The sequence below is a fragment of the Numida meleagris genome, chromosome 7 (genome assembly GCF_002078875.1).
Source record: "Numida meleagris isolate 19003 breed g44 Domestic line chromosome 7, NumMel1.0, whole genome shotgun sequence".
In the NCBI taxonomy this organism is placed as follows: Eukaryota; Metazoa; Chordata; class Aves; order Galliformes; family Numididae; genus Numida; species Numida meleagris.
The window spans coordinates 16,020,874-16,040,647 of record NC_034415.1 but is presented as its reverse complement, the minus strand read 5'-3'; the positions used below and the strand labels follow the sequence as shown (position 1 = coordinate 16,040,647).

The following is a 19,774-nucleotide window of genomic DNA, read 5'->3' as shown; positions in this document are numbered from 1 at the left end:
TTTAACTAAAGATGTATCTATGCCATGAAATGTCTGTGTGATAGGCACGATGCTATTAAATATTCTATCAAAAAAATGAATAAAATATAAGGCTACTTATAGACAAGTTTCTTAGTATATGAAGTGGGAAATGGTGAGGAGGGTTAGGATGGCCACACAGAGCCATCTGGCGTGGTTGGAAAACTGCTCTCCCTCCAGAAAAACACATTTTGTTTCCATTGTGATTATTATTCATCTAAAGACAATGAATGCCAGGCATTTAAAAGGGGGAATATTACATACTAACAGTTCGCTACAGTTTATCATCACTTCTACTTTTGTGATGATCTAATCTTGCTTTTCCTATCGTTTCAATTCCATGTTATATTATTGTTACACTACTAGAAAGATCTTTCAGGAAATCCCAAAGAGCGTTGTTTGTATGATTATTTCTGCTGACTCAGAAAATGATCTTGACCAAATTTGACATAAAATAAATAAAAGATCATAGATCACCTGCAAAGGCATAAGGAAGTAAATTGTATTTTTATGATGACAATGAGATGCAAGCATTTCTTCCTGAAGATAACATGTAACTAAATGCAACCAACTTATCCAATCATTTTTCATTGTACTTATAGAGATCAAAGTCTTCTTACAAACTGTTACGCCTCTTTTGGCTCCAAAAACAGTTGTATAAATAGGACTGACAACCCACTCCTTTTCTAACCACAAATGTGGGGACAGGGACAAATAATGGGAGTGTTTAAGAGTCTGATATTTCTGCTGTCTTTTCAGCTCCTGTATGTGGCGAAAGGTTCCATGGTGTGGCTAAACGGGAGCGGCTATGAGGATTTGGTTGTTGCAATTAATCCTAGCGTGCCAGAAGATATCTACATCATCCCGAACACAATGGTAAGAACATGCACATTTCCATGAACTGATTCTCAGTAATTAAGAATGCCTTGACTTTTTCTACTTTGAAAGTAGCATGAGTCCCGTTCTTGTTAGTAGGACTTCTTTCCTGTGGTTTTGAATTAATAATGAATGAAGCCCAGAGTTACCAAACTAGTCATTTCTAATTTGCATGCCATCTTTTACTGTTACAAAGGGCACTAATTTCCTGAGACAGTGCTGTATACAGTGATATCTCTGTTTGAAGAGAGGCTGAAATTCTTCTAAGTAGCTTTCTAAATTATCTTTACCTGAAAAATGTCCAATGGATTTTTTTAATAGTCATTGGTTATACTATAATCTGTTATTAGCCAGTAGTCCTCCTAATGCTCCATTTAAAAATGTAGAGGAAGAAGAAGAAAAAATGCTAGATTTAGTGGCATTTCTGGCTTTAACTTCCATCGCAATCCACATAGATGCTTCAGTGGATCAATTTCCCAAGAATAGGATGCTGGCCAGATTCCAAAGCAACAGAATTGTTCCTACAAAGTCAAATTATTTTGGAGAAAACCTGCTAAATAGGATACATATTCTGACAAACACTCCATATTTTGTGGTATAACTAATGCCTTCTATACCCTGAAGTAGGATTATCACCATTCCATTTCAGTTATAAGGTCAAGTATGAAGGATACCATCCTTTGGTTAGCTATAAAGTTTACAAAATTTCCAGACTTCTTTCACCTAATGAAAACAGGTTTACACGAGGCAAAAGCAGATGTGATAGCTCGCTTGTTACTCTTAGTCACTGATTGCCCCCTTATTTAGCAATAAATGGAGTTTGGATCACTCAATTTTCACTGACGGGCCACCAAATGTTTTTTAGGATAGAAGTGTGCAAGTAATGGTTGCTGTTCGTGTAAGATATCTATCATCTGATAAGTTAGCAGTGCTGTTGGTATTATGAGAACTTGCTCTGACATTCTTCCTTCAGATCCTTTGAACCAGCTAAGTACACTGTTCTGTCTGCAGAGCAGGAAAGGGTTTGCATGGGGACAGCTGAAGCATCACATCTCATTACTGCTCAGCTTGTCATGGGGTTATCACTGACCACCACGCTCAGTCCTGGCAAACTGAACGTCTACAAGAAATCTCCTTTGTCTTAATTTTGTGTGTGTATAACACGGATATTTGCAATTGCTGTCAAGCCAGTATTAATTTAAGGGTAAAATTATTGAATTCAGTAATTTTTATCTCACATGAATGCTAGAGTGTAAATTTTATTACAATCTCTGATTTAGAGGAGGATTAGAGAACTGCTGAGAGAATCCAAGAACTACAACTTAGGTTTTGTGGTTTCTTCATTCCTTCTTTCTTATTAAAGGCTGTAGTCCTTTCTTAGTTTTGTGTTATGTACTCAGTTCTGCTTTATCCTACTGCGGTTTCCTGATAAGGCTGAAGTATTCATTGCATGAACAGTCAAACTTTAAATGTTAATGCTGATATTAATGTGTTGTCTTTCACTCCCCAGACAATGATCAAAGATGCTTCCAAATATTTGTTTGAAGCTACAAAACATCGATTTTTCTTCAAGTCTGTAAAAATTATACTTCCTAAAACATGGAAAAAAAACAGCAGCTATTCAAGATTAAAAACAGAATCATATAACAAGGTATGATTTAGAGAACTGTTTATGATTAGAACCACAAGAAAAATCAAGACTGATGAGGCGACATTATGAATCATAGCAAAAGTAATGACAAATCCTGGGAGTTCTTACTCAGAAGGAGAGTTATTGGGAGTGTTGATAGGAGGAAAATAATTGCAGGACTGCATTTACTGAAAAAGAATGACCTAACCCTTGTCTACACCAGTGTTACATATACCTTTGGTCTTACTGTTTCAGGCAGATGTCATCATAGCAGACCCTTATTTGAAATACGGAGATGATCCCTATACGTTACAGTATGGAGGATGTGGGGAGAAAGGACGATACATCCATTTCACACCCAACTTCCTGTTAACTAATAGCTTGGATAAAGTTTATGGAGAAAGAGGTAATGTTACAATTTAATTTAACTGCCTGCTTTATTATTAATATTAAATGGCAAATATTTTTTTATTCAGCTTTGCCAAACTGAAAAAACTTGGAAGAGAGACACTTTTTTGGTAGTAGTAAATACTTGTAAGATATCTCAAGCTAAATATTCAAGCAGTGGATCCAGAAGTTGTTAAATTCTATAAAAACCTTAAGAAAAGGTTACTCTTCTGCATTTAACTACTGCCATTAGTAGTAGCCATCCTTTTATGAGCATTTAGTGAGTAAAATGTCCAGCGTCCATATATCTGATTTTGTACTATTGCGTCAAAAATATAGAGGTTTGCTGCCCTGTGGGACAGAGACTTCACAAAAAAAACCCCAGTTTTCCTCATCTGATGTTTGCCAGTTTGGAAAAAAGTGTCTCTCTAATAATGCCTGCATTTCTGTAAGACTGATATGAAAAACAGTTCAAGTCTTGCTTACTAAAATTATGCCTTCCTATTAGATGACTGACATCATCTACCTGGACTTGTACAAAGCATTAGGTGTTGCCCCACACGACATTCTTGTCTCTAAAATGGAGAGATGTGGACTTGACAGGCAGATCACTGAATGACTATGGATTTGTCTGTTGGTCACATGACGAGAGTTGTAGTCTATGGCTCCCTGTCCAGTTGGAGACCGGCAATGACTGGTGTCCCTCAGAGTTTGTATTGGGACAGGTATCATTTAACATCTTTAGTGACATGGACAGTGGGATTGAGTGTACCCACAGCAAGTTTGCAGATGACACCAAGCTGAGTGATGTGGTTGACTCAACACTGGAGGCAAGGGATGCCACTCAGAAGGAATTTGACAGGCTTAAAACGTGGGCCAATGTGAACCTCATGAAGTTTAACAAGACCAATTGCAAGTTCCTGCACCTGGGCTGGAGCAATCTGAGCATGCAGGCTGGGCAATGAATGAATTGAGAACAGTCCTGAGAAGAAGGACTTGGAGGCACTGGTGGACAAAAAACTGAATATGAGACAGCAGTGTACCCTTGCAGTTCAGTAAGCCAACCATATCCTGGGCTGCATCAAAGGAAATGTAGCCAGCAAGTTGAGGAAGTGATTCTCTCCTTCCTGGTATCCTTGATATGGCAGGGCTTAGAACCAGATGGTCTTTAAATCTCTTCTAATCCAAATTATTCTGTGATGCTATGATTTTTGCCACAAGGAAAAATTATTATCCCTCTTGCTTACTGGTTTCACAATCTTCCAGTAATACCTGAGATAATAATTATTTTAGCTTCTTAAAATGTAAAAGAAAAATGCCAGGTATGTTTTAAACTGTTTTAGTTTGAATGTGCACATATTATTGCTTTTCAACAGGTAGAGTTTTTGTCCATGAGTGGGCTCACCTTCGGTGGGGCGTATTCGACGAATATAATAGCAATGCACCTTTTTATGTTTCTGAAAAAGCAAGTGTTGAAGCAACAAGGTATCATATTTCATTTTTCTGCTTTTACATGGCACTCTTTCAAACATTTAAAAAATGTTTTCAATATTCTTGTAATGTGTGCTGAGTTATTACTTCGTAGAGTCTCTGTGATCAGGTCATATCATTAAAAGATGCTTATTCAGCATTGTCTGTTGCCTGCTCTGTGACCCAGAAAGCAACAGCTGCCTTCAGTGCTGCTTTGTAACAGGTTCTATAGCTCAGGCTGGATAATCTTTTGGTCTGTGTGCAACTGCAGACTTTAGTCACCACTGGTTATATACTTAAGATAGTTTTATTAAATTGCAGTTATTGACAGCACAGCATTTCCCCAGCGAAAACTCTGTGATTTTAAACAGCTTCTACAAAATAAGACATTGACTACATGGACATAAAGAATTAGTTCAAGCTTTCCTTCTTATCTAGTCCAGACATATCAACACAGTCTATTGCACTGCAACTATTAGCAGAATAACTTCTGAGCATAGCCTACAAATATCACAAGAAATTTATAAACTCATCAGCAGAAGCTCACAAGTATTTTATGATCATAAGCACTTCTAGATTAGTTTAAGGACTCTTCCAGGAATACAGATTGTCTACCCGTGTACTTGTGTGGTCTCTAGGACCGTGCTGTGCCAATGGCAATTTGTCTTTGGGCAGCCGAAATTCTAAAAAATAAACATTTATGGATTATGTATAGTTTACCAGCCCTGCCCACCTCTCTTCCCCTAGGTGTTCAGCTGGTGTCACTGGTAAACCTGTGTTCCAAAAGTGCATTGGAAACCAGTGTGAGACAAGAGAATGCCAATATGATGGTCAGCTGTATGAAGCTGGATGTGTATTTGTACCAGATCTAAATCAAAACAGCAAAAATTCTATTATGTATATGCAATACTTATCTTCTGTAAGTATTATTAAACCTTTTTTGGAGTGAGAATTTAGCAACAATAGTCAATAAATGATCAGTTATGCTTCTTTGATTAATTTCTGTCTATTTCAAGGAATATGGATGATTCTGTCATTCTTAATAAGTTCAGTTCCAATGGACAGCTGCTGTACAAACCAGCTATTGGAACTGACCTGACAGAGGTTTCATGTCAATAAAGGTGAGATTCACTGAAATCTCAGCACCCTTCTTGCTTCTCTTTTGGAAAATCAGATCAGTGAGGATAAGAGTGAAGCATTCTTGCCAAATGCCTTGGCCATAAGATAACTGTTAAAGAATTCTTTTTTGCACTCCATTGCAGAGCAATCTTATCTTTGTTCTTGTCTATTAAGATCCTATTTGGCCAGGCACCATCGCGCACAAAAAGGTCACTGGAGAAGACTTTCTGTGTGCTGTCTCCCACCACCAACTTCATATTTTCTGAAAAGCTTTCTTGTACTCAAACTGTTGAGTTCATAATTCTTACAAATTTTGATCCAACTTTTTAGGTGGTTGAATTTTGTGATAAAAATACTCACAATTATGAGGCTCCAAATATGCAGAATAAGATGTGCAACTACAAAAGCACATGGGAAGTAATCATGGAATCTGCTGACTTTCGCAACTCATCTGTTGTTAATGGCCTTGCACCCCCGTTTGAGACCACCTTCCAGATACTGCAGACTCAAGACAGAGCAGTTGCTTTAGTACTGGATGTTTCTGGGAGCATGGCATCGGTAAGAATAAACATTTTACGAACAAATTTGTGCAAAAATTGTAAGAAGCAAAGAAAAGTTATAAAATTCAAAATATTTTTAGTCAGTTCAGTCATTAGCTGTACTATTTTAGAAAAAAAAATAAAAAGGATTACTGTCATTCTCATCAATGATTTTTTTTATTAAGAATTCCTATAAGAATTTCAAAATACTGAGAGTTATAGGCCAGACCTGGTAATTTTTTCTTGTAAAATCTCCATTTATTAAGTTTCCCACCTCTATTCTAGACCTAGAATGACAGTGCTTTTATATTTCTTACAAGAAGAAAATGTATCATAGGTAGTGCTTTATACTGTATTTTCATTATGAATCATTGTAAAATTTTAAATTAAATATGTAGGTTGCAATATATCAACAAATTAGATTTTGTTTCCTCACCACAATTTTGCTCTTTGGAATGAAGAGTGTGAGCTGTCATAATGCTATATCATTTTAACAAGGCTGAGGCTATATTTCCTTTCCCTCCCCCCCCACCTAGATAAAATTTTGCATAGATTTATTCTTCCACAGTTTCCTGGGCAGAAAATGATAAGCCTGTTTATGACTGCAAAGTTTAGTAAAGATCTCTGTATATGTGCTTATTTGCATACAAATCCTAATGCACTTATGAAGATGTAAGCAATGTGATCATCTGTAGAAAGGTGGCATAATTATAAGCACAAGTAGGTAACTAACGATTTACTAATAGACTTCAAACTTGTAAGCACACTTGAACAGCTTTCATAAATCAACCTATATATTCTTTTGCATACTGCATTTCTTCATCCATAACTTTCTCTTCCAAAGTTCAGTAGTGAGCCAATGACCATTACTCTTTCATTGAAAATATTACCGTTTCATTTATCGCAGGAATTCAAGCCTAAAAATAAGACTTCTCATCACAAGAAAATAAAAGGCTCTATCGCGTTAGAAGATATTATTAAATATTTTTCAGTTCTGTTTTAAATAAAAACATAGACGAAGAAGCATAAAGCACTATCTGCTCCAAATCTATAGATATTGCATAAATGAAATAATAATACTAGAATTCTCCTAAAGTGCTCCACCAACATCTATTTTGAGACATGCCATTCTAGCCCAGAGCTTGAGACTGATCTTCAGCAAAGATCTGCAATCATAATACATCATATGAATTTTATAATACAGATGTCTAACAATCATTATACTTTTTACTAATGCAGTTAGAAAATAATGTAATGCTGAAATGTTACAAAAAATATACTGTAAGAATAGCTATAGCTGCAGAGAGAAATTTTCCAAATATAACTGGATTGGTTTTTTTTAGTAATCTCTTCAAATATTTGCATTTAACATATTCATCCTTTTACTTTAATTAACATCATTTATACTTCCAAACTACTTTGCCTCTGGGCTAAGCTACTCCTCAGGCAATACAGATGTTGCCCTTTTGCATTGCCACCATGTCATGAAAGTGACAAAAATCTTGATTAGGAATAAAGCTATAATATCAGAAGACGGATCTTTCCTGATGACATCTCTCTTGGAAGCTGCACTATTCAGCTTCATGCATGCATTTTCATGGTACCAGAACATGATACACGCATCGTGTGTTTTAGAACTGAGCATTCATATCTTACCCTTTGCAGATCGTTTTTAATTTCTAATTACAGTCAACATCAGGATTTTCCTATATTTTGTTAATAGTCAAAGCTTTTCAGAAGAGACTGCATTCTAATATGTTGTTTCTTATTTGCAAACAGTATAACCGCATCACAAATCTCCGTACTGCTGCAGAGGTATTTCTAATCCAAATTATTGAAATCGGCTCCAAGGTTGGAATTGTCACATTTGAATCTTCTGCATATGAAAGAAGTCCTTTGGTACAAATAACCAGTGACAAAACACGTCAAAATCTTGTTCAGTATTTGCCTACAACTGCTAGTGGAGGAACCAATATCTGTGCAGGCATTGAGAAAGGACTGCAGGTATAGTACAATGTTCTCCTCCAGAGGAGAGCCATGAAGATGATCAGAGGGCTAGAGCACCTCTCCTGCACAAACAGGCTGAGAGAGCTGGGGCTCTTCAGCCTGAAGAAGAGAAGGCTCCAGGGGGACCTTACAGTGTCCTGTCGCCTGTACTTCGGGGGGGCCTACAGGAGAGCTCAGGAGGGACTTTTTATAAGGGCATGTAGCGACAGAACAAGGGGAAATGGCTTTAAACTGGAATAGGGTAGATTTAGACTAGATATTAGGAAGAAATCCTTTCCTGTGAGGGTGCTGAGACACTGGAAAAGGTTGCCCAGTGAGGCTGTGGATGCCCCCTCCCTGAAGGTGTTCAAGGCCTGGCTGGATGGGGCTTTGAGCAACCTGATCTAATGAGAGATGTCCTTGCCTATAGCAGAGGGTTGGAACTAGATGATCTTAAAGGTCCCTTCCAACACAAACTGTTCTATGATTTTATGATTCTATAATTTAACATTTACTAAATCTAAGCAATTATATATTGCAATATCAATTGCAATAATATTGAAACAGCTTTCCTGTTAAACAAAAATTCAAACACTGATTAAGGAAGAAATTAGTCTTAAATTTGAAGATAACAGTTCTAAATGTATACATTAACTGCTATCTGGAATAAGCAAGTATTTAAAAGTTATTCATCTGTTTGTATCTCACATTTTTTTTTTTCTTTAATGCAGATAATTACAAAAGCAATCGGTACGACATATGGTTCAGAAATTGTGTTACTGACAGACGGAGAGGATACAGGTATGGCAGCTTGCCGTGAAAGAGTGAAAGAAAGTGGGGCAATAATTCATACCATTGCACTGGGTCCATCGGCAGCAAAAGAACTAGAAGAATTTTCAAATATCACAGGTAAGTACTCTAAATGAACTCTTTCTCTGGCATTCATATTCAAGTATGAAAAGGTCAAAGCCTAGCAACTCATTGGTCTGGAAAAAACATAAATAAATTTGATTTGTAATAAATTTAAAACAGATTTAATTTTAAAGAAATCTGATTTTCATGACAGGCTTTTTTAATGCAAACAAGCGGGGCACTTCCGATATACAGTTCTGCTTTAAGTGTTGTCTTGATTTGAAAAATAGAATAACATGAAAGTATCCTGTTAATAAGGAGACTTAACTATGATATTCTTATGTAGCATATAAAAAGTAGTGTTCTGCAATTACTTGAATTTTATTTCTGGCATAGCATGCACTGACTGGAATGTTCCATATTCTTGAACTTATAAGCATTTTTTTTAAAACTAAATACATAACAAAACTTTTCTTCAGCCGTTGCAGATGAAGTGCACTGGCTAGGAAACCGTAAATGCCATGACTGAGCTTGTCATGAGCCAGCAGAGCTGGCAGCTGAACAGGATATTCATGGTTTTAAAACAAGCATTTAAAACTATTCATAAGTGTGTTGTTTCGTGTTACAACACCTTCAATATGCTGTGGAAGACAGAAGACTCCTTGCATAGCTCTAGAAAGCAATCCCATTCTGAACAAGTATGGTGAATAAATACTCTTATATGAGAGGTGCACATGCTGTGTATATTCAGACTCATAGCCACTTGTAGAGTCCTCAGAGCTCAGCAGTCAGTCTCTCCCTGACTCTGGAAGGATAAGACATGGCACCAGAACAAAAAACACTAGGAAAAGAATCAAAATGCTGTACTTCATGTTATAGTACAAGGAGAGATTTTTAAGCTGAGAGATAAGATGAGCTCATCACACAAGCCAGAATAGATATTTTCATGAATTTACTGTGATACAAGTATTAACACATTAAAAAAAAAGAAGCATTTAATTTTTTGGTTTCTTCACAAATTGTCTATCTCATTAGAATATTTGGTACCAGAAGTCACATAAAAATTGGTATTTTTAGAGTATAAATCAGTATTACTGAATCTTTTACTCTTGTCTTTCAGGAGGTTTACAGCTTTATGCTGTAGATACAGATGTCCCCAGTAAACTAATGGAAGCATTCAGTGAAATTACTACAGGAAGTGGCGATATTTCTGAACAATCTATTCAGGTCTGGATTTCAACACTTTTATCTCCTATGCACTTAGCTGATCAATAATTGAATGAAGTTAGGTACTAATGATCCTAAACTAATAGTGGCTCAAACTGAAAATAGGATCAAACACAGTTTTTAGTGGTCAGCTACAATTACAGTGAAATAGATTATAAATTAGCCTATAAAACCAAGAAAATTGTGTCTCATAATTGTCAAAGTCTGAGGTACACTGAGAGAAAAAAACAGGCAGAACTCTCCCAGGATGTCTAGTTCACTTCCATATGAATCAGTATCTTTGGGAGGAGCTGCTGATGCCTTGCAGAGAGATCTTGACGAATTAGAGGGCTCAGCAATCACCAACTGCACAAAGTTTAATACAAGTAAATGCTGGATTCTGCACCTGGGATGGGGCAACCCTAGACATATGTACAGAGAGAGGCTGAAGAGCAGCCTTGCAGAAAGGGATCTGGGGGCTCTGGCTGACAACAAGTTGACTCTGAGCAGCAGTGTGTGCTGGCAGCCAAAAGGGCCGACTGTACCCTGGGGTGCATCAGGCCCAGTGCTGCCAGCCAGCAAGGGGAGGAATTGTCTGTCTCAGTCTGCATTGTGCTGTGCAGCCTCACCTCTAGCACTGTGTGCAGGTTTGGGTTCCAGAATATAAGAAAGACATACAAATACTCTTGTAACCATCCTTTGGACGCTCCCTGAAGATGAGGAAGGATCTGGAGAATGAGGTGTATGAGGCATGGCTGAGGTCCCCTGGTTTGTTCATCCCAGAGCAGAGGAGGCTGAGGGGAGCCTTCATGGCACGTGGCTCCTTCAGGGAGTGGAGGGGCGGCACTGAGCTCTGCTCTCTGGTGACAGCGACAGGGCCTGAGGGAACGATATGTAACATTCTAATGTATAAGCTTTTAGACTTATTATCTAGGCTAATTGCTATTTAGAATCTAGCAACTCATTCTTCCCCTTTTTAATTTTCTAACGTAAATTCAGTTCTGTTTCATGCAAGATACATCACTGCAAAGATAGCTAGATTATAAGCATCCATCAGTGTAGATTTAAAAAAGAGATACATTGGTAGATTTATTTCCTTGAGTTGACACTTCTGCCTCACTTACACAGGAGAAAACAAAACTAAGTTCATGACAGCCTATTTTCTAATTGCAGATTTAATTGTTCATACATACCAAATAGCAATAAGACAAATTTTCTCTCTCTCACAGCTTGAAAGCAAAGACCAAAACATTGTTTCTTCTGGATGGATGAATAATACTGTGACCATTGACAAAACTGTGGGAAATGACACTTTCTTTGTCTTCTCATGGAGCACGAAACAGCCACTTTTCTTTCTGAGAGACCCCAAAGGGAGAGTATATGGAAGCTCAGACTTTACAGTTGACAGTTCAAACTTAAAAACAGCTAGACTCAGTATAAATGGCACGGCAGAGGTAAGGACAGAATGATTTTTTGTTTGTTTGTTTCTGAATTAATATTTCCTGTAAACTAGCATACTGCTTTTCTTTTCTTTTTTCCTTCATAATGTTTTAAATATTTTTATGTGTTATTTGCAGGTGGGAGATTGGCATTATTACATTCAGAATGTTGATACAATAGCTCAAGTTATATCAGTAACAGTTACCTCTCGAGCAGCCTCTTCTAATATTCCTCCTGTGACGGTGCAAGCCTACATGGAGAGGGCAAAAATAGCACCTAATCCAGTTGTTGTTTATGCAGAGGTTAGCCAAGGGTTCTTGCCTGTTCTTGGTGCAACAGTGATAGCCACCATAGAGAAGGATGGTGCTGCAGCAGTAAGCCTTCCTCTTCTTGATAATGGTGCAGGTAAGGTTCCACATACATAGCAAAAATCTTTGCATTTATGCATCTTGGAATCCAAATGTGTGTGTTACCATCAGACTTATCCTGTTGCGTCATGCTATGATGATGTCTTAAATCAGCACAAAAATAAAAAGTGTGAGAGAGAAACCTACTGTTTTAAGACAGAAGTAAGCTCCGAGGCTTTTGTTTGGCGAGCAGAACAAAGAAATGGGTATTACACTGAAAAATCTTCTCATCTTTACTATGTTGCTGCCGTGAAAGCAGGAGAACTGGGGATGGTAGAAGATAAATTGTTCATATCCACTTCTGTTTCATGCAACCATCTGCCCTCAAGTGGCAAGGTGAAAAGAAAGCTAGCTGTTTTGTTAATCCATCTCATACTCTATGATGATGGACTACAGCCTTAACATTAGCTCATCAAAAGATAGCAATATCTCTTTTGCATGTTTAAATAAATGCATTATTATTCTTTTAAAAAATACTTTCTCTTATAGCAATAGCTAGACATTCTGGAATTCAGCATCCCTTTCTCTTTTTATCTGTCCTCTTCCTTTTCTCCATTAGTATTCTCACCACTGGTGCAGACCTGTAGCTTTATGAGTTTAGCAGTAGTCAGTAGTATCATCTCATTCTGACCTGGTTTTTACACTGCCATACTTAGAAATATAATAAGATTTCAGTGAGTTGTCTTGTGTTTCTTAAACACCATCTCTCTTCTGAGCCGGTGAGATTTTTTTTTGCATTGCTTCTAAGATTTAGAATAGTTAGCTTGGATGCCACCAGTAGACCTTTTGTTGCAGTAACTGTGCAAGTTCACTTAAAGAAACTTTTCTTGATGAAATGCTGGCCAGAGGTTATTATGCTGTTTTTTTTTCTTTCAGTTTAAAGAGGTTTTACCTAGTAGTTGGTCAATGAGTGTTGTTAGTGGTTACAGAAAGTAACAAGAGGTTTACCTAGTTAAAAGTGTCAATGCAAAGTGGTTCTTTTAAGTAAAATACATTTAAAATGCAGATTATCACTGTGGGACAATACCTGCTTTTAAAGATGTCTGCATTAAAAAACATTGTCAGGTTTTCTGCATTGTAATGTTCGGGTTTATATTTGTGTATGAACTAACCTCATTTACCAACAGGTATCTTGTTCTAGACATTAATTCTCTATAATTTAATATGAAGGTGCTGATATGACCAAGAATGATGGAATCTACTCAAGGTACTTTACTTCTTTAACTGCTGGTGGAAGATACAGTCTAAAAGTGAGTGCCCAAGGGAGAAATCAAACCATCAGACTTGGCCTTAGGCGAAATAGAGCCTTGTATATACCAGGCTACATAGAAAATGGTAAGGATATTTGTGAAATTGACAATTATTTATGTGATTTCCATGTGTGTGGGGATCTAAAAGTATAGCAGGTGAGATTATTTAGATTCACAGTAGTGATATTTAATCTGAATAGATGTTCTACCTATAATTTTTACTACAACACAAAACAAATCACCTCTGGCTATTGTTTCCTATGTACAGGAATAATGTAAATTATTGTCATTAATCTAAAATAATGTTTCTTGCTGCCATGAAAGGATAAATATTGCTCAGAATCTGTATGTCAGAATCTGTATGTCAGAAGAAAAAGTTCTTCTGTAATTTTAAAATGGGGCTTTGGGGTAAATGCATTCAACATGCAACATCAGTACACAAATTTATGCTGGTAGAAAATGTCACTTTTGTGTTCTGTTTGGTTTGGTTTTTTTTTTTTTGTACTTTTCCATCTTAATGCTGAAGATACTTTAGTTGTTGCAAATTAATATTCACACACATGTACATAGTAAAATTTAGAAAATTATCATAAAGGATTGTCTACAAATCTCACCAAGTATGGCCTATAAAACATAAGTTCTTCTAAAGTCTGCAATGCATAGGAAGAGATGGAAAGAACCAATTTATTACAGCCAACATATGCAACCTGCTTTACTAATAATGGCATCATTTCCAATTTCTACACATTTCAGACTTTTTATACAGTTTGAATTTCCTAAATAGTATGTTCAGCATTCTGAGATCACCTTATTTGCTCTTGTTACCTCACCAACTTTCTATTAAATTTGAATAAGGAAAATAAAAATTATAAGATGAGACGAGGAAACAAGATACAGTAAAAATAAAAAGAAATGTAGTTCAGAGTTTTGTCATGGTGAATGTTGAAAAATTTTTCAAACAGGTAAAATTCAGATGAATGCACCGAGACCTGAATTTGCTGATGAAGAAATCCAAGCCAATCTGGGAAGTTTCAGCAGAACTTCAACAAGTTCTATTAACCTGGATAGCTCTGGAAATTCACCAAGTTTACCAGCAGGTTTTCCACCCAGTAAAATTACAGACCTCGATGCGTATATAGAAAATGAAACAATAGTGTTGACTTGGACAGCTCCAGGAGGTGACCTTGACAGTGGAAAAGGTGAGTAGGATACTTTATGGGATTAGACTGATCTTCCTGTCCTAATGGACACACCATAAGGACCAGCAGTCAGGGATGAGGGCTACATCTGTCTCACCAGGAAATGGAACCATATAGAAAGTTGTCTTGTTGCATGTTACATGTTTTAGTTCTCCTTATTTTTTTTTTCACATTAAAAGAACAAGTAAATGAACAAATGAAAAAGAAGAAAGTATTATTATTATTAAAAAGGCAAATAAATAAATTATAATAAAACCACAAGACACTGTAGTAAAAGGTCTTAATCCATGCATGTGCATAATTTAAGAAAGAAAAAAGAAAAAAATCAATGAGACGGGTACAACACGCACAGTATAAAACTTTACTGTATGCAAAGAAATACAGTAACATTCTAACAAAAATAATCTCTTTCATCTCATGTATGCTACATGGGAAAAAGGAAAACTAATTACAGCTGTAATGTACAAACATTGTTTTGTGTAGACTAGAGACTATGTGTTCAAACACACAACCTACAGTTATGTAGATTATGATTTCAGATTTAAATCTTACACTTATCTGAAACTGTCAAATAAGAAAGCCCACAAGGAAAAAATCTCTCTATTTTTTTTTAATCCCAACTTTTTTTATGCAGTTATTTATCACTATAAATGCACTATTTATCACTATATTATATTATCACTAAAGTGATCAGTCATTGCACTGTAGTTTAAGGCAACACTGTAATAGTTAAGGCAAACTTGTGTTGGTTTGGAGCTGGGCATATCATGTACGTCTCTATTATCTAAACAGGGAAAGAGAAATTCATAAGAGGAAGAGACAGGGAAAAGAGGAAAGTCTTGAAAAGCTACAACCTTGACATAGAAACAGTAGAATCTCCCAAAATAAGTTGAAAACATGTATAGCAACATAACTACGGGTTCTCCGATTACAGACAAATGGGAGAATCATTCTGTGTCTGTCACAGTTTTTGGTATCAAAAAACCTCATGCTGAGAGAGAACACAGGCCAAATGCAAGACAGACCTCTGCTATATACATACATATTTTAATTGCTGTTTTTCTTTGAATGGCAGAATATAGTCCTTGCAAAGCTAAGAATATTGATGAAACCATGTTCTTAAGGCCAGTTAAAGGAAGGAGTTTCCAGACTTGGGAAAAACAGACTCTTGATGCTGCAAAGTGAGGGTTAACAGCAATCGTGTCAATAGCCCATGCTAAGCAATGCAGTCTATAGTAAACCGGGAATTTTTCCAAAACAGTTCTAGAACTTCGATACTGTCACCTCAAGCAGGGATTTTAAAACATCTATATTAATTTGTTTTTACATGTACTCTTTTTCCCCTAGCTGATCACTACATAATAAAAAGTAGTGCAAATCTTCTGGGCCTAAGAGATGAATTTGATAATGCTGCTTCTGTGGATTCCCGTCTCATACCTCAAGAGGCTGGTAGCAGAGAAACATTGGAATTCAAACCAGAAAATTTGAAAATAGAAAATGGTACTGTAATCTACATTGCCATACGTGCTGTTGATGATACAAACTTGATTTCAGACACATCTAATATAGCAAAAGCAACATGGTTCATTCCTCCAAAAGCTTCTGTGCCTTCAGATGATGAAGGCAACACCAGTGACGGTATTAACATCACACTAATAGTGGCAGTTGTAGCTGGATGTGTAGTACTTGTCTGTATTATTGTAAGTTCAACTGTGTGTATTTTACAAAACCAAAAGAAAAGAAGGGATCCTGCAATCAGAATGTAACAGCATGGGTAAAATGCTTTAAAAAAGAAAAAAAAAAAAGAATATAGAGTAATTTTTTCCACACATGTGTAAGTTTCAAAGCAGAGAAAGGTAATTTAATGTAAGTGCACTTCTTTTAAGCCGAAATGTATCTGTCTTTTTGATTGTCTTATAGATGTAGATTTTCAAAAGTGTGCCTTAAACGTGTACTTTCATTTCTTTCTATGCGATATAAATACTTAACTCTTTTCGTGTGAGATCTTTCCAATATAGTGTGCTTTATTTTTGTGTTAAATAAAGAAGAGAAAGGAAGATTATATTTTCCCTATTTTTATTCTGCACGCAATAGTCAAGTAAGACAAATTGGGAAAAGAAGTTAGAAAGTGTTTCAGATAGTGCTATATGACTTCCTATGTATCTTTTACAAGATTTCATTTAGGCTTAATGAGCCAAGCACAAAAATATTTACCTGCAGGCTGTTTATTTTAAATATACATATATTTAAACAAGTATATTTCTAGTTGTGTTGGAGAGTTAAGTATATCACATAATCTCAGAATTGCAAGTGTTGGAAGGGATCATTAAGTCCCACCCCCCGCTAAAGCAGGTTCCCTACAGCAGGTTGCAATGGTAGGTGTCCAGGCGGGTCTTAAATATCTCCAAAGAAGGAGACTCCACCACCTCTCTGAGGTTCCAGTGTTCTGTCAGCTTCTTTATAAGGAAGTTCTTCCACATATTTATGTGGAATTTCCTGTGTTCATGTTTTTGGCCATTGCTCCTTGTCCTGTCACTACACTCCATTGGAAACAGTCTGACCTCATCCAGTTGCCTCCTGCACTTTAGATATTTATAAACATTGATCAGATCCCCTCTCAGTCTTCACTTCTCTGGGCTGAACATCCCCAGCTCTCTCAGCCTTTGCTCATACAGGAAATGCTCCAGGCTTTTTATCATCTTTGTGGCCCTCTGCTGGACTTCTTCTAAGAGATCCCTGCCTTTTTTGAACTGGGGAGCCTAGAAGTGGACACAATACTCCAGATGTGGCCTCACCAGGGCAGAGTAGAGGGGGAGGATCACCTCCCTTAGCCTGCTGGCCACACTCATTTTAATGCAACCAACACTCTTTTTAATGCACCCAATACTTCCAGAATGAGAATATAAATACTTTCAGAATGAGAGTTATAGTGTGTATGCAAATGAGCACATGGAAAATGTTCTTAAGTGGAGACTAATGAGAACTATAAAATAGGAGCTAGGACAAACTTTTATATAACAAGAGGTAACTTAAAAGCTTAATCCACAATTTCAGCTTTCTCTTTATCTAGTGTCCATTTTTTTTCTGAATTTCTGTACTTCTATGCAGTGCTGTTTCTTAATGAGACTTATTATTGAATGCTTTTTTCAGATCTAAAATTCTATTTTCTCAAGCAGTAACAAATGTTTCAATTTCAGTTAATATCAAGGCAGGAATAGCGGCCACATTTTAGAGAACAGATTTCTTTGGAGAAGGGAGTCAGAAATAAAAGGTCTATTTAATGGTATTAGTTCACTTAATTAGCTGTCAGGTCACCAAATGTCTATTTTCCAGATGTTTTTGCTTTCGGTTGCTTCTCAAGTGTCTTCTCATTCTTAGAATTCCCTGCTATGGCAGCTACATACAAGATCTTTGGTAGGAACTACATCATGAAATCAGAATAAACAGGTTGCGGTACTGTTTCTGGAACTGTTTCCTGGCATTATGTAAAAATATTACAGAACTTACACATAAAGTCTTCGTGATCCGAGACAATACACCACGGGCACCCAACCCTACCTGCCCAGTGAGTAGAGCTGCAGACGACTATCGTGTGGTGACACTGACATCTAGTGGGCTCTAACAACACTTCCAGTTTTTCCAAACGTTCCTAAAAAGTTTCAGACAAAACATCTCCCTCTGGGATGCTCAGACCTTAACATAAATGCATATTTGAGAGTAAAATAAAATATGATTAATACAAGATTTAATTTCGATTTAAATATGGCTCTTACTCTAAGAGCATGAAGAAGATTCATTTAAATGTTATGGGGAATTGTCTGAAGTACTCAGTTCAAACACTGGAGCATTCAGCACCCACCTCCTGAACATCTCTGCAAGACAGACGCATTTTGCTTTTTCATCTTTACAATGACAGGGTAAGACTGTTTTTACTTATTTCAATTATTACCTTTATGGTAAGAGTACACATACTCTAAAGTTGCGTGGGTTGGGATACCAGTGACCAACACAACTGCCACAGTCCAGTTCAGACTAGCTAGAAAAGATGTACTTCTTAAATTAAAAAACCTATAAGTTTTGTTTCCGACTATGATCTTCCAATGCTCTAAAAATAATTTCAGCATCCTGCACAGTAGGAAGTAGACTTCACATCACAGAAATTTAGTTTAATTATTCTTATATTACGTGTGTGGCAAAACTGCAGTACCAAGTGATAATGACTTTCCCACGGTCATCAACAGGAAAATGTTAGAGATGCATTTATATTTCCAGTCATCAGCCTGCTATTGCACAGTAAAAAGGAGAACCCGCAGCATTTTCCTTTAATTCTTACTTCTGTAGAGGCCAGTTCAGGCCTATAGAATTCTCTATACAATCTTCCTCTGAGTATAGTCATTTCCAAGGCAGACAGTTGGAGTGTGGGACCAAATTATTATCTTGCCTGGGTAACAAAATAACCCACTATGGCTCCAGGAAATATGAAACCATGAGGACAAAAATCTGATCAACAGGTTTTTCATGAAAGCCTGATTGTAAATCAGTGCAGTGCAGTTCTCTGAAATTTCAAGGCCTTGGTCTACTGACTGTTTTGCCAGTTGCTGTATGCAGTCATAGTACAACTTCAGTCAACATGGTGAGGAGAGGCACAGCAACAGCTGCTGTGAGGATCAGTGGAAGTGTGCACTAATGTGGAAAGGAGCAATAATTCTTACTCAGAGAGCAGTAGATTCTGGGTGGAAGCATGCTGTTGAGAACAGCTGCTTTCTGGTTCTGACAAATCCAGTCCCCAGATTTTACACGAAAGCCTGATTGTACATAGGCCAGACAGCTGGTACTACTGATTTTATGATTTTTATTCAGTTATTATCAAACTAAGCTCACAGTTGTTAATATTGGCACAGATGTACATACACATAAACAAGTGCTCTTTCCCATTTCAGTAAAATACTTCTTGACTATTGAATTGAGAGAAGTTTTCAAAATGTTTCTTTACAATGACGTAAACATGTTTTTATTTTTATCTTTTCACTACATTAATTAATGTTAAATCAAATTTACCTTCAGATTTTCATGCAGGTATATTTGTGTATTTTGAAAATCTGATTCAAGGATTGCAGCTACTCTTCAGAATATTTGTTGGTGTTCTGCAGAGGTGTGACTGGTAACATGCTGCCAGAACTCTGAATTTCCAGCTTCTCAACTGCATTAAAAGAAGATACAAATACATAAGTATAAATAAAATGACTATTCAATGCAAATATATACCACAGTTGAAAAGTCATGAGTAGAAAGGGAAATAGCACATTCAAAGACACTGGCAAAAGAGGTGACCCATGTAACTCGGTGTACTATAGAGCTAAGTGTGTGTGAATTCCAGCATGAGTTCTATTATTAG

General features: G+C 36.7%; 1 protein-coding gene across 1 annotated transcript; it reads left to right on the top strand.

Moving 5' to 3' along the window:
- On the top strand, positions 715-16,244 carry CLCA4 (chloride channel accessory 4). Its single transcript, XM_021405120.1, has 14 exons — positions 715-894; positions 2,405-2,545; positions 2,780-2,930; positions 4,288-4,396; positions 5,129-5,300; positions 5,831-6,058; positions 7,819-8,043; positions 8,757-8,934; positions 9,998-10,104; positions 11,313-11,537; positions 11,661-11,928; positions 13,101-13,265; positions 14,143-14,379; positions 15,727-16,244. Exons 1-14 carry the CDS (start codon positions 715-717, stop codon positions 16,143-16,145), a joined length of 2,805 nt encoding a protein of 934 aa, XP_021260795.1. The 3' UTR covers positions 16,146-16,244.